Source organism: Narcine bancroftii, chromosome 4, assembly GCF_036971445.1.
Source record: "Narcine bancroftii isolate sNarBan1 chromosome 4, sNarBan1.hap1, whole genome shotgun sequence".
Classification (NCBI taxonomy): domain Eukaryota; kingdom Metazoa; phylum Chordata; class Chondrichthyes; order Torpediniformes; family Narcinidae; genus Narcine; species Narcine bancroftii.
In genome coordinates, this window is record NC_091472.1 from 229,806,029 (window position 1) to 229,819,725 (window position 13,697).

Genomic DNA, 13,697 nt, shown 5'->3' on the forward strand with positions numbered 1-13,697 from the left:
TAAATATTCATTTATCATTTTAATTTGATTCACAGTAAACAAGACGTCAACACATGTCAATATACAGAATATTTACAATCTATAGATATTCTGAGTTACATAAAATATACAGTCAGGAGCTCCAGTCCCCTTCTCCGAGTGATGAACATCGACAGCATCTTCTTCCATCTGGTTTACCACTGTTCACGCTGAGTTTGGAGTTTCAGATGTTTAATCTATGATTAGTGTTGGTGCCTGGAATCCTCGTATTCCTTGGAAGGACAGAATTAAGAGAACTGTTATTTTCAGGTGGGCTATCTTTGCTCCGAGTTCAGTATTTTATTCCTAGTGAAGGCAGCAATCAGAGGACAACTGTCGGGCACAGTTATACTTACATTTGAAAATTCTTCATGTGATAATTCTGTTGACTGACTTTTTGCCTGAATAAAAATAGCAAAGACACAATTTTGGAATTATCGCCAAGACAAAAAGCAAAAACAATACTTCGTTGTAAATCAGGAAGAGAGAACAAATAAAAGTTTGGGTTTCTATTTGAAAGGGAGTTCAGTAAAGAACCCGAGTCCTCACTTTTTTAGTGTTACAATAATCGAGGAGTGTAGTGGATTGAGGATCAATGGCCATTCTAACGTTGGAATAATGTCCCATCAACTAGCTTTCCTCAGGTCCCAGAATCTCTGTCTGTGACAAGAAGAGATAATAATTTGCCAGACTAATCCATGGATTATGTCCATGGAGTAGTGAGGGCGCACTGCTGCCTGTGATCTGGATCACTGCAAAGATCAGAGAGCAAGCAGCAGTGATTTTGGAAAACCCACTAACAACTATGGCCCTATCTCTCATGAGGATGTAATATTATCTTCAGGTTCTATTCAATGCCTAATCCAAGTTTCCTTATTGGTTCATGCTGCTCTTTTACAGAGGATGCTGGTTCAGCTTATTTGGGTTTGTGTCAGATATAACGGAGTAAACCTAACCCCACAATCATTTTCCCATGAACCACCCCAGATTCCAACACTCACCAGCAACAATTTACTGGCGTCTAACCCACAACTGTTTGGTGTGGAAATGGTAACCGGACCATCCTAAGGGAGCCCACCCAAACACAAGGAGAACATGCAAACTCCACATTAACTGCACCTAGTGTTGGATGGAAAAAGAGTAACTGGAGCTGAGAAGCAACAGCACCACCTGCTGTTCTCTCCCAAAATCCCACTGTAAGAGAGATGAAACAGATAAAAATCTCTAATTAAACTTTCATTTGAAGATTCCCGGATTTCTGTCTCTTCTGATTGACTTCTCACCTGTATAACAATATTGATAAGGTTATGTTCAGGACAGGGTAATTGACAACGAAATTAATTAATGCTGATCTAAAGATTATGAACATTGCATTGTTCAATCTGGGCATGGCAAGAACTGATTCAATGACTCAGTAAGGTAGTGATGAAGCCTCCACATGCTCAACACTGCACAGCAATATTCATGCTACGTGGCCCAGGGTCAAAGGTCATCTAATGACCAGGGACAATCCTCTCAAATGATGATTGTTGTATTGAACCTGCATCAGGAAGGTGAGGTCTTGGTGTTTATTCTTGTAGAATGTAACACACTCCGTGTCTGATGCCACCCCTTCCTTCTACATTTAAAGCTATCCAGTCAGGATCATGGATCAGAAAGATTTATGGGGATGTGTGAAAAATGATTTATATTTCAATGAACAGAACGGTCACAGGACCTTCTGGCCCACGAGCTTGTGCACCGTGAATACATCAATTTACCATCAATCCTTGCATGTTTTGGCAAATGGAGCCAGCTGAGGTAAACAACCTGGTTGGCCTGGATGAGATGGGCTTAAGGAACTTTATGATGCCATGAATCTCACATGGGCTCGGCTCATTTCACCTTCAGAGAACCAATTCAGGCTTTGTATTGGGATTAGATCGTTTGACATGCAGTGGAAAGCCCACGTCTGAACCACGTCAGTCTTGTCATATTTTCGTCTGGTACTTGTTTCCCTCCTGGCACAAATCAAGATCACGAAGATCGTGAACTCACAAGGCCCTGGTGAATACTCACATCTGATGTGTTCTCGAGGGATGCCTCCACAGGTCTGGTTTTGACCTGTAAGCAAACATTAACAATTAAGCATTCGGCATAGGTCATAAAGATTAACAGAGATCAATTAATGCAAAGGTCATTTACCACTGAGCTATTGTATCATCTGGACATCAGGGGATCTTTGTTTATAGCTCAGTATCTGAGGGAGGTTCACTGCGAATATCTCAACAATGTGCACTGCAGCAATGTTCAGTGGAGTTTGCTGCAATGGAGAACAGGGTCTGTGGGTCTGCTGCATTGACCTTCCACAGAATATCTCATTTAATTGAGGTGATTTGAAATGTGTTGCTCTCCAGAAATCATTGGTTGCATCTGTGCAGATACCACGGTTGTGTTTACTCTCATTTTAGGTCACCCTAAATTCAGTGAAGAACAAACTCATCCTCGGAGAGCTCAGCGTTCTGGCAGTGGTTGGTGTGCACACAGTACAAGGATCTCTATTGACATGGGTTAATTATGTAACTAAATAGAATCCTCAAACCTGGCACAGCTTAACCTTAGTTATAGGCCTATTGTAGGTAAGAATTAGATGATAAAGCTCCTGGATTACATTTACCTTTAATGATGCTTCCAGTGACAAATCTTCTGACTGGCTTTGCCTCTGTATTAATATAAATGCATATGTTTAGTTCAGAATTCACGGTTGCATAATGCAAATACTCTCTATTCACATATCTCCTAAAATGTTAAAATTTAAATTACTTCATTTTTAATGCAATAGAAAGCCCTTCTGGACCATGAAACCTGTCACAACTAGTCGGCCTACCATCCCCATCCGTTTTGTAGGTGAGAATATACCGGAGTACGTGGGGAAAAGCAATGCAGGTCACGGGCAGAACGTACAAACTTCTCCCAGACGGTGATGAATTTGACGGTCACTAGGGCTGTAAGAGGGCTGTTTACCAATGTGGAAGAGCTAATCGTGGAACATTTTACAGTTCTAATCAAAAGTTCAGAACTCAAGATCAATGAAAAAAACATCTCCTAAATCGACAGCAGATCCTCTCCCACTGATTCCAATTCCCACCTGGATTAGTTCCCGATGGAAACATCATTACTTAGATCTTCACCACGGATGGCCAAAATCCCTTTTTTTGCCTGATGCAATTTACTAACGTGCACATGATATAGGTATTGGGGATTTGATAAACTGAGAGACTGTGGCTGAATTTTAGAGTGAGGAAGATCTCCTTTGTATCACATGTTCTATAGTCATCACTCCCTGGAGGATGGAGAACTGTGAGGTCAATGTATGGTGGGTGGGGGCAGCGTGATGTACACCATTATTTGGGTTGACTTCCCTCAGAACTATTAATTCGTTCCAATTTTAGGAGGAATTGCTATATGAGGTTACCCTCATGGATTGGCTTAATGTTGCTATTGTTTTGAAAGTCCAAGACTGTCATCCGGCGAACCTCAATCATTGAGATCCTCATATTCGATCTTGTTGCTGAGAGGCAATAAATTAAACTTACCTTTGAATGCTCCTCCAGTGAAGACTCTTCTGATCTGCTTTTCACCTATATGATAATATTAAGATATGTATGTTGAACACATTGCAGAATACACTTGATAATAATAAGCTTGTATTAAAGAACAAACAACATTGCATGATAGACATAAAATTGATGACCATCAAAATTTCTTTCATTTATAATTATTGTGTTGAGCACTGTGCAACTGTTGGTGGATCCTGACGACCGATGCTCTACAAATAATGTCGTCACCACAATCCCATTACTTAGATATTCCTTCATCTTCAGGGGAGAAAACATTCACCTTCCATATTGAGGACAATTTTATTATCCCTTGATGAATTTTTGAAATATTTGTCTGCAATCAGGCACCTGATTTCTCTCCCCTAATGCACTGAACTGAAATAACTTCATAGCTCCGTTCTGGAAAAGCTGAATACGAGATTTTACAACTTTATGGATAATTGAGAAAATCATTTGTCAATACTCACATTTGAAATGTCCTCAAGTGATGACTCTATCGATTCTGTTAAATCCTGTTGGAAAAATGCAATATTCACATGTTTAGTCCAGGAAATCAATAAGAATTTAGCAAAAAAAAACTCATGGGGTTTCAAATCCCATTGACTTGAAATGTATAACTGTGCGGTTACCTCAAAGCTAGTTTCAATCGATTCCATGGAGTCACTCTCGCTGTCAACAGTCTTCAGACCTTCACACTCCACATCAACGTATGCCACCTTATCAGCAAAATATTCCACCCGGCTTTTGCAAAACCCTCCTTCCTGTTGGAATAACATGTTGGGTCAAGTCACAAATTATTGCAGAGTCTGGACTGAAACAGGATGTGATTTAGAATATAGAGCATTACTGCCCTTCAGCCTATGCTGTGGTACTAACCTATGGAAACACACACCATAACAATCTGAATTTTCCCCACCTCCCACCCATAACTCTATTTTCCCGACATCCAAGTGCACATCTAAGAGCTTTTTGAATGTCCCTATTGTACCATTTATCCAGCATCACCACCAATGCATTCCAGGCACCCACCACTATCTGTGTGAAAAACTTACCTCTGATATCTCCCCAAACCTTTCTCCAATCACCTTCAATATATGTTCTATTATAGTTGCTGATGTTGCCCCTGGAAAATGGTTCTGGCTGCCCACCCTATCTCAGTCCTTCAACATTTTAACTGTGTACCTCAGTTAAGTGACCTCTCATCTTTCGTCACTCCAAAGAGAAAAGCACTAGCTCTGCCAACCTTGCTTCATATGACATATTCTACAATTCAGGCAACATCCTGGTAAATCTCCTCTTCACCCTCTCAAAAGCATTTACATCCGTCCTGTGATGACGTGACCAGAACTGGTTTAATCTTCATTGTTCATCATTTTGCAGCTCCTAATCCACAATGGCAGGTGTTATTGCAATCTTCATCAGTTTTCGAGGCAGTCATGGCCTTCTTGTTATATCGTCAGAATTCGTGGAGTCATACAGCCCATTGGGTATGTACTAACAATTAAGCATTTATTTTACACTGATCCCATTGCTCCTCTCCAATCTCCATTCTGTCACCTTCACCCCCACGATTCCCTGGCCAGCAATCTACCCACAGGGAAACTAACCAGTCCAAAGGATCTTTGGATTGGGAGGAAACCACACAGCCACAGGGAGAAGATGCAAACTCCACACAGGTAGTACCTGAGGTCAATAAACTGGAGCTGTGGAGCCACTTCAATGCTATCTCAACAGCAACACTCTTTACTCAAGGTCACCTTTATTGTCATGTGAGAAAGTTTGTTTTTAAATAGTCCAGCAAGACGACCCAAACTTAGCACACACATAGTTTCTTTTGATATAACTCAGAACCCAGGGGTCTTTGAACCAGGTAATTTTATGCACTTTTAATTTCAGGAGTTTTGTGCTGTGGTCCAATACACTCCTCACAGAGGATTCTGGTACCATATGATGCTCAGGACTCACCGCGATCTTTCTGGGGCGGAAGTAGCAGCTGGGATCATCAAATTCCAGTCCGGAATTCTTGGAACAGACGGTTTCTTTCACGGAGAATGTTAAATCCACGTTGTAGGACAGTTTGCCCGTGCGATAAGTCTATTAACAGGAAACAGGTCATGAATGTTAGCCATTGTAAATTGGTCAGATAAAGCTTAGAACAAAAATCTGAATGTTCCCTGTCAGTGGTTACAATGGGCCATCGGAATGACAGGGCAAGACAGACTAGAGATTAAACTCAACTCAGCAACTATTTAACCCTTTGTCCTTCAGTGTGAAGATGTATTGGAGCCTTTAATTTTAAGGGGATATGAATGAATAAGTCTCCGACAATCAGGATTTGGAAATATATTTAAGAAGAAATATATATAAGAAGAATATGGATGATTTTCAAACAACAGTTTCACATGTGGCTCCAATCTCCAAGGATAATGAAAGATTCAGAATTTCAATTCTTGAACTGAGACAGACACAAATTTATATATAGAGAGAGAGCATTACAGCACGGGCCCTTCAGCTCACTATGTTGTGCCAAACTATGTCAACCTTTTCCTCAACAATCTACTTTATCCTTATCCAACACCCATTCTCCTCTGTTTTGTTCCTGGTCACTGAACAGTGTTGTAATGTGCTGTTCCTGCAGACCCCATCTGCGAAATCCACCTAAACCAGGAGACACAAACCAGGAGACACTTACATTGGTCATTCTCCTCCCAGTGATGCCACACAGGTTGGGGATCCCAGTGATATCATTCAATTTCAGAACTGAGGCTCTCAGAGCATCCTCAGGTACGGGCACCCCTGTAGAGAGAGAAGGAACATTTTACCAGCTGATTCCTTTACACAGGAGAACGTTATCACGGACTGAAGCCCATTGACAATCTGTGAGATTCCCACTCTCCCCTGAACCTACCTGAGCAGTGGAGGATCTGCACTGCAGCAAGGGCGAGCAAAAAGGACAGCATTCTCCGCTCGTAGGGTTAGTTGCTGGTTTCTCAGAGTAAAAGAGCTACTTCTCTCTCTCTCTCTCTCTCTCCCTCTCTCTCTCTCTCTCTCTCTCTCTCTCTCTCTCTCTCGATCTTCCCTCACCTCTCTGCCTTCAGTCTTTATATCTTGCACCTCAACCACATGCAAACACTGACTCATGTTTATCCAGCTTGTTGACCGTGGGCAGAGGAATCAGATGAAAGGAGGGAGAACTCTTATATGGGCAGAACTTCCTCCAGGTTGCGTCATCATGTTTGGAATTGGTGGGAGAAGTGTGAAATCAGGGTTTATTCCTGTTCATGTGAAATAATAAACTAACGGATTCAAGGAGATGATGATCTCTGATCTGAACAGCACAGCTCTTAATGCAGTGGAATTTCCCTCCACATTTTACAGGTTGTGGATCATTTTTACAGCCTCAGCATTTTCCTACATGCTTCCAGAATCAAAGATTAATCAGTTGATCTCTGTTGCCAGCAAGATTTTCCCCAAGATTCCAGATTCCATTTTATTCCCAAAAATCTCTCCTATGCTTTGCTTTGGCCTCAAAAGGGGTGAATGACGAATGGATCGACTAGGACAGCGTCTCGATTTCAATCAGCTTTGTCTTTTATATTTAGATCGTTATTGGCCATACAAGCTGGAGAGTGAGTGATTTTGGGGTGGGGGGGGGGTGCGGTCTGTGTGGTGGATATCGGAATCAGAGTCCAAATTTATTGTCATGGACATATTATGAAATTTGTTGTTTTGTGGCATTGTTACAGAATCAAAATCGCTATAGATTATACATTTAAAAAATAAGTTAGTGAAAAGCAGAGAAAGTGAGGTAGTGTCTGGGGTTCATTGACCATTAAGGAAACTGATGGTGGAGGGGAAGAAGCTGTTTTTGTGCTATTGGGTGTTTGTTTTCAGACACCTGTATCTCATTCCTACTGGTAGCAGTGAGGTGAGGACCCTTGATGATGGAGGCTGCTTTCTTGAGACACCACCTCTTTGAAGTGTCCTTAATGGAGTGAAGACTGATGTCCATGATGTCATTGTGCAAGTTCACATCTCTGTGGCCTTTTCCAGTTCTGTGCATTGACATCTCCATAGCAGATTGTGATGCAACCAGACAGAATGCTCTACATGTTACCTCAGTAAAAATTTGCAAGAGACCTTGGTGACATAACAGTTCTCCTCAAACTGTTCACAATGTATAGCTGTTTGTGTGACCACTTCATGATTGTATCAGGACGGAGCTGCAGGATAGATCTTTAGGGACGTTGACAACCAGGAACTTGAAGTTCTTCACCATTTCCATTGCTGATTCCTCAATGAGGACAAGTTTATGTTGAAACCCTCTGGAACTCCGATTATCCAATATGGTCAGGACCAGGCCTATTTCAGATAAATGATATTTTCAGATATCTGGTACTTTTTAAAAACATCCCAGTAACACCAGAAAATCATTTTAAACAATGTTTAAACAACAACATTCAATGGGGGAAGGCTTTTAAAGCATGAAATAGTGTATAATTCTCACCAAAAACAACCTGAACAAAGTAAGATAAATCCAATACCAAAAACTCAAAATTCTACTCAGAGGTTTTTCCAAATTTTTAAAATTTATTTAATCTGTGTCGTATGTTTGGCTCCAAAAAGATTTCGGATAGCTGAGTGTGATAGTACAGATTCTATCACCAATGTGTATATGTATAGATTGTAGTGTAGGATGACTGTGATTGGCTGAGAGCGTAGCCACGCCTACTGGCAGGTCTTAAAGGGTTCCTCCTAGCCAGACCAGGTCATTCTGCACTGGTTGACCTACATGTGATGCGCTCCAGTCTTCTAGTTAATAAAAGCCTTGGTTTGGATCAACAAGCCTTTGATTCTTTTGACACGCTCTATACTGACAATTTCTTATTGTTTCGGATATCCTCATTTATCCGAAAAATTTTGGAGGTGAAATGACACCATTTTGGCTTTAAATTTTCGGGATAAATGAGGATTTCTGATTTTTCTGAAATCCTCAATTTTCCAAAAAGATTTTTAGAGCCAAATAGACGTTACTTCCGGGTCCAAAAATTTTTTGAAAAACTGAGGATTTAGGATAATCTGATTTTGGATAATTGGAGTTTTACTGTATGTCAGGTTTGATTGTCCTTGGTGATGCTGTTTCTTCATTGTTCTGTCACTTCCTGGAGCTTGTCCAAGGTCTTGCTGTGTCGATCCATTTTTCAGTCATTGAACAACAATAGACACCAGGCTGTTAACTGCAGCTGGCATCAGTGTTCACACTGATTTCATTCCCAAATGTTCCTCTGAGCAGAAGAGATGGAGTTTAGTTTGGGGATTGATGTTGTGGGCTGAAGGGCTTGTTCCTGTGTAGCAAAAACACAGCAGGTCAAACAGCAAACTTTATATAGCAAAGAATAAGTTACATCACCCCTGTTTTGTGTTTGAGTCCTTCATCAAAGTAAGTACCTGAATAATTGGATAAGGAAGGGTGAGCACAACATCAACCAGGCGGAGGAGGGTTGGCTCTGGGAATGGAGGGGGAAAGGAGTAGAGAGCTGGAGGAAAGGAATCAAAAGGATAGGGTAGAGAGGGAGAACGTGGAGAGGTCTCGCAGAAACCGGAGATATTAATGTTAATGCCATCTGGTTGGAAAGAGCCCAGACGGAATATTAGGAGTTGCTCCTTCAATTTACAGGTGGCCTTGGTTCGGCAGTGCATGAGACCAGGGCCAGATATATCGGTGTGGGAGTGGGGCGCAGAATTAAAATGGTTGGCCTTTTTGAGTTCTCTATCATTGATGTGGGCAGAGTTCTCCTCTGCTCCCTGAAGGGAGTTCCGCAGGAATCTTTCCTCACTTCTTCCCATCAATGACAGGTGGCCAACCATTTAAATTCTGCAACCCACTCCCGTGTCTACATGTTGCTCCATGGCCTTATGCACTCCCAGACCAACACCACCCGCAAATTGGAAAAGCAACATCTAATATTCCGTATGGGCTCCCTTCAACTGATGCCATTAACATCAATTTGTCCAGTGACTGCTAGGCCATTCCTGTTTCTACCTCTCTTCCCTACCTTTCTGGCTCCTTTCCTCCAGCTCTCCACCTTCTTCCCTTTCCATTGACAAAGCTATCCACCCTCCCCTGCCCACTCTTCCTTCCCCCCCATTTTATTCAGGCGCCTGCCTGCATTTTTCCAATTCCATGATAAAGACATTAAGACCAAAATGTTGGTTATGCATCTTTATCTTTGATATATAAATAATTCTGTTTGACCTGCTGAGTTTGTCCAACATTGTGCTTTTACTTCAATCACTGAATCCTCGGACTTTTGTGTCTTACCTGTACTATGATCTGTATATCCAACAAGGTGAATAGCCACAGCAGTTTTCCCAGGGTAGGGGAATCTAAAATGAAAGGGCATAGATTTTGGGTGAAGATTTAAAAGGGATCCAAGGGGCACCTACTTTGCAGAGAGGATGGTGGCGATATGGGGAGCCATTAGTGGAAAAGACCGAAGCAGGTTCAATTGCAATGTTCAAAAGACATCTTGAGAGGAAAGAAAATGTTTAGAGGGATGCAGGTAAATGGAACGGCCTTGGTCAGCATGGACAAGATGGGCTGAAGGGTCTGTTTCTGTGGTGGAGCACTCTATGATTAAGATCAACCTTGCTCTTACTGAATGGAGAGTAGGAACAGGTTTCTTCCTTTTTCTGCTCTTCATGTTTTGTGTCCTCATTTTCACCCTGTCAGAGCATAATATTTTTTTAAGTTCCGATTAAATTCATCCTCCCCTGCACCAGTGCAAATACTTCAGAGTTTTAAATTTAACTTTCATCCTCAACGTGCCAGTGACTGTGTCCGATTCATATTGCGTGGTTCAACATCCTCTCTGCATCTCTGGCAGGACAAGTTGAGCACAGGCACAGGATGTACCAGGAGCTGGTGGCAAGCTTCATTTGAAGTTGAGACTCAACCCTGGAATCTCCCTTCTGTCACCTCCTTGCCCAGGTGAAGTGCAACATCAGGGAAGAGATCAGAGACCAGCAGCCATGTCATTCCATTCCATCTGCAGGGTCTTCCAGTGACAGTGGCGGGACGGACCCAGTTCCTCCTGTGCCCCACATCTCTCAGCACGGCCACGATTTTCAAGGCATCGCTCCAACAATGACAACCTTTGTTTCTTCATTATCGATGGCTACACTTGGAGCCAGCGTGGCAGTGTTTGGATGATCCAATAGGAGCTGATGCTTCTGAACAGTGAGCCCTATGTGGGTGTACCTGGTCAGTGCTGAACGTGGGGCAATGGGTTCATGTTGGCCCAGTCCAAGGTGGTTTGGTGGGCAGCTCATAAACTGACGCTCTGTCTCTCTGCCAACCTGGTTTGTGTGGGATGCATTTCCCAGATCACTGCCAGGAACACATCATCACAGTTTGCTGACGTATAAACTTGCAGCCTGCAGATAAACAGTTGGTAAAGACTGCAAGCAATTGAGCCTGCAGGAAACCAACACCATCATACCGGTGCCACCAAATCCCAGAGCGGCCCCTGAGACAAATGATACCAGAATGGGCCGTTCTAGTCAAGTCGTGTCCTGCTAAACCCCGCAGTGGTGCAGTAAACAGCTGAGGTGTTGATTGACCTGTGCTCACTATTCCCCTAATGTACATGGTCACAGGGAGTGATCACAGGCCCTGTGGTCACTGCACACCATGAAAACGAGTAGATCCTCATGACTGCCAGATGCCCCTTTGTTCCATTCTCTCCGCCCACAATGAGTTCTGGTTGCCCTATTTCCAGCTAAATGGCACCTGGAAAGAACCATCAGCCCCGCTGATAAACTTTCTCTGCTACGTGCTCCCAATCACAGAAATATTCGGCACTCCAAGTGTAGATGCTCCACCTATGTATCGGATTTGGACTGGGAATTGTTGACAGGGGTACCAAACACCTGTGGTCAGGCTTCTTGGCTCCTGGGATGTGTGTGGGAGAGAGAGGGGAAGAGGAGAAATGAGAACATCAAAACAATTAGAGGAGGTAAACAGCTGACCAGAAGGATAAACTGTCCAGGGAAACAGGAGTCAACATCTGCACCAAAATATCCACCGTATTTTGAACAAGTTTATGTTATTGCCATTTTAATGATAAACATTGAATTTTTTTTAGCACTGGCCAATTATTTGTAGGGAGGTGTTTCCCAACTTCATTTTTTATGGTTTGAATTTACCCTTTCCGCCACAGCATCAGTTAGAACCAAGAACACTGCAACACACTACAGGCCCTTCAGCCCTTGATATTTTGCTGACTTGTGACCAATGTTGATCTTGGGAAGAGAAGAAGCATTTGGACAGGGGCAGGAGGTCTGTTGAAGGCCTGCACTCTGTGCACCCAAACAAGGAGTAGACACGAGGAAGATGTGTCCTGTAGTGGGAGAGTCTAGGACCAGAGGGCTCAATCTCAGAATGAAAGGATATCCCGAGAACACAGATGAGGAAAACTTTCTTCAGCTAGAGGGTGGTGACTCTGTGAGATTCATCGGAGGCTTTAAGTCACTGGGGAGATTTAAAGTAGAGGTTGACATATTCTTGATTAGTAAGAGCTTTAAAGGTAATTCAAACTTTAGATTTATTGTCAGAATACATACAACTCTGAGATTCCTTTCTCCCTGTGGGTGAGGCAGGAGTACCACTTATTGGCAGAGCAAAAAAGAACTGACTCAATGTACACATTTGAACAAAGAAAAATAGCGACTTTCAAGAACTTATCATGCACTCCACCTCTGTTTCCCCAATGATCACTGGATCGTACACCTCTGGTTTTCCCTTCCTGAAGTCAACAATCATGGGGAGAATGGGAGAAGGTAGGAGAATGGAGATGAGAGCAAAAATACATCAGCCCTCAGAATGCAATAGAAAGACAGAGAAGACCCAATGGGCAGAATAGCCTGATTCTGCTCCTCCATCTTATGTTTTCATGTGGAGATAATATTAAACCATGACTAGCATCAGCTCTTCATCCTATTCACCAGTTATCTTCTCTGATCCACCGTGCAAAGCCAATTATAAACAAATAAATCAGTTTATCATTGTGACTGAGAGTTTATTGTAATGTACATAATCTTCCTTAAATCTTCGTCCGCGAAGCCAAGCCAAAGAAGATTACATAATGTACAGATGTAATGAATTCTGCTTCTCCAGCTTTCCAGTTACATAAAACACATGAACAACAATTGAAGTATCATTGAGATGCCACAGAGTTAAAAAAATTCAAAATAAATATAAGAGGAAGAGAAAAGCTGGCCAGCAGTGCAACGAGTAGGTATGTCAGCAGAACGGACAGTACCATAAGTATGTATAGATTCCTGCAATTATTGAATATCCCTAAAATTTCTTCTAATGATCAACTTTTATTGGAAGTTCCAATATCAGAAATGGAATTTTTTAAAGCTATTTCCTCTCTTCAATCTGCCAAAGTTCCAGGCCCGGATGGTTATACTATTGAGCATTTAAAAATCTTTTGCGAACATACTAATGCCTTGATTGTGTAGGGTGTTTAATGATTCTGTATCTCTTGGAACTTTGCCACAGACATTTTATGAAGCATCAATTTTGTTAATTCCTTAGAAAGATAAGGTCTCTTTAGGTTGTGATCCCTATAGATCAATATCGTTGTTGAATGTTGATTCCAAAATTCTTTCCAAGATTTTAGTTTTTAGATTGGAAAATATTCTTCATCAGATAATTTCTATAGACCAAACAGGATTTATAAAGAATTGTTATTCACATTTTAATATTCCTAGGTTACTGCATCGACTAATATTCCAGAATGTATAGTGTTGTTAGATGCACAAAAGGTTTTTGATAGAGTGGAATGGAAATATCTGTTTGAAGTTTGGAAAAGATTCAATTTCGGTCCTGGTTTTATTTCATGGATTAATTTGATCTATCATGCTCCAGTAATTAATCAAATTTCCTCTTTTTTAATCTGTTTCGAGGAACTAGATGGGGTTGTCTATTAAGTCCTTTATTATTTAACCTAGCCTCGGAACCTTTATCGATAGTACTTCTTGATTCCAGAGGTATTCAGGGTATTAACAGAG

The 13,697-nt window shown here is 41.7% G+C and overlaps 1 protein-coding gene and 1 long non-coding RNA gene across 3 annotated transcripts in view; one reads left to right on the top strand and one right to left on the bottom strand.

Moving 5' to 3' along the window:
• On the bottom strand, nt 1–6,676 carry LOC138761692 (secreted phosphoprotein 24-like). Of its 2 annotated transcripts, XM_069934267.1 has the most exons (11): nt 6,526–6,676; nt 6,310–6,413; nt 5,583–5,711; nt 4,247–4,378; nt 4,085–4,129; nt 3,594–3,638; nt 2,675–2,719; nt 2,077–2,121; nt 1,256–1,301; nt 375–418; nt 1–251 (listed from the first exon to the last, which is right to left on the bottom strand). In XM_069934267.1, the coding sequence occupies exons 1-11, from the start codon at nt 6,575–6,577 to the stop codon at nt 222–224; spliced, it is 717 nt and encodes a 238-aa protein (XP_069790368.1). In that variant the 5' UTR covers nt 6,578–6,676; the 3' UTR covers nt 1–221. The 2 variants fall into 2 exon arrangements, with proteins under 2 accessions (XP_069790368.1, XP_069790370.1); XM_069934269.1 differs by lacking the exon at nt 1,256–1,301 and having other exon boundaries at nt 375–419.
• Nucleotides 1–13,697, top strand: part of LOC138761694 (uncharacterized) — a 38,776-nt gene that overhangs the window by 10,928 nt on the left and 14,151 nt on the right. The window lies entirely within an intron of this gene.

Excerpts from the sequence above, each read along its gene's own strand:
- LOC138761692 (XM_069934267.1), bottom strand. The coding sequence starts at position 6,577 with ATGCTGTCCTTTTTGCTCGCCCTTGCTGCAGTGCAGATCCTCCACTGC. Across the intron at positions 6,414-6,525 it reads GCAGATCCTCCACTGCTCAG|GGGTGCCCGTACCTGAGGAT; the intron begins GTAGGTTCAGGG and ends CTCTCTCTACAG. Across the intron at positions 252-374 it reads CACATGAAGAATTTTCAAAT|GAATACGAGGATTCCAGGCA; the intron begins GTAAGTATAACT and ends TGTCCTTCCAAG.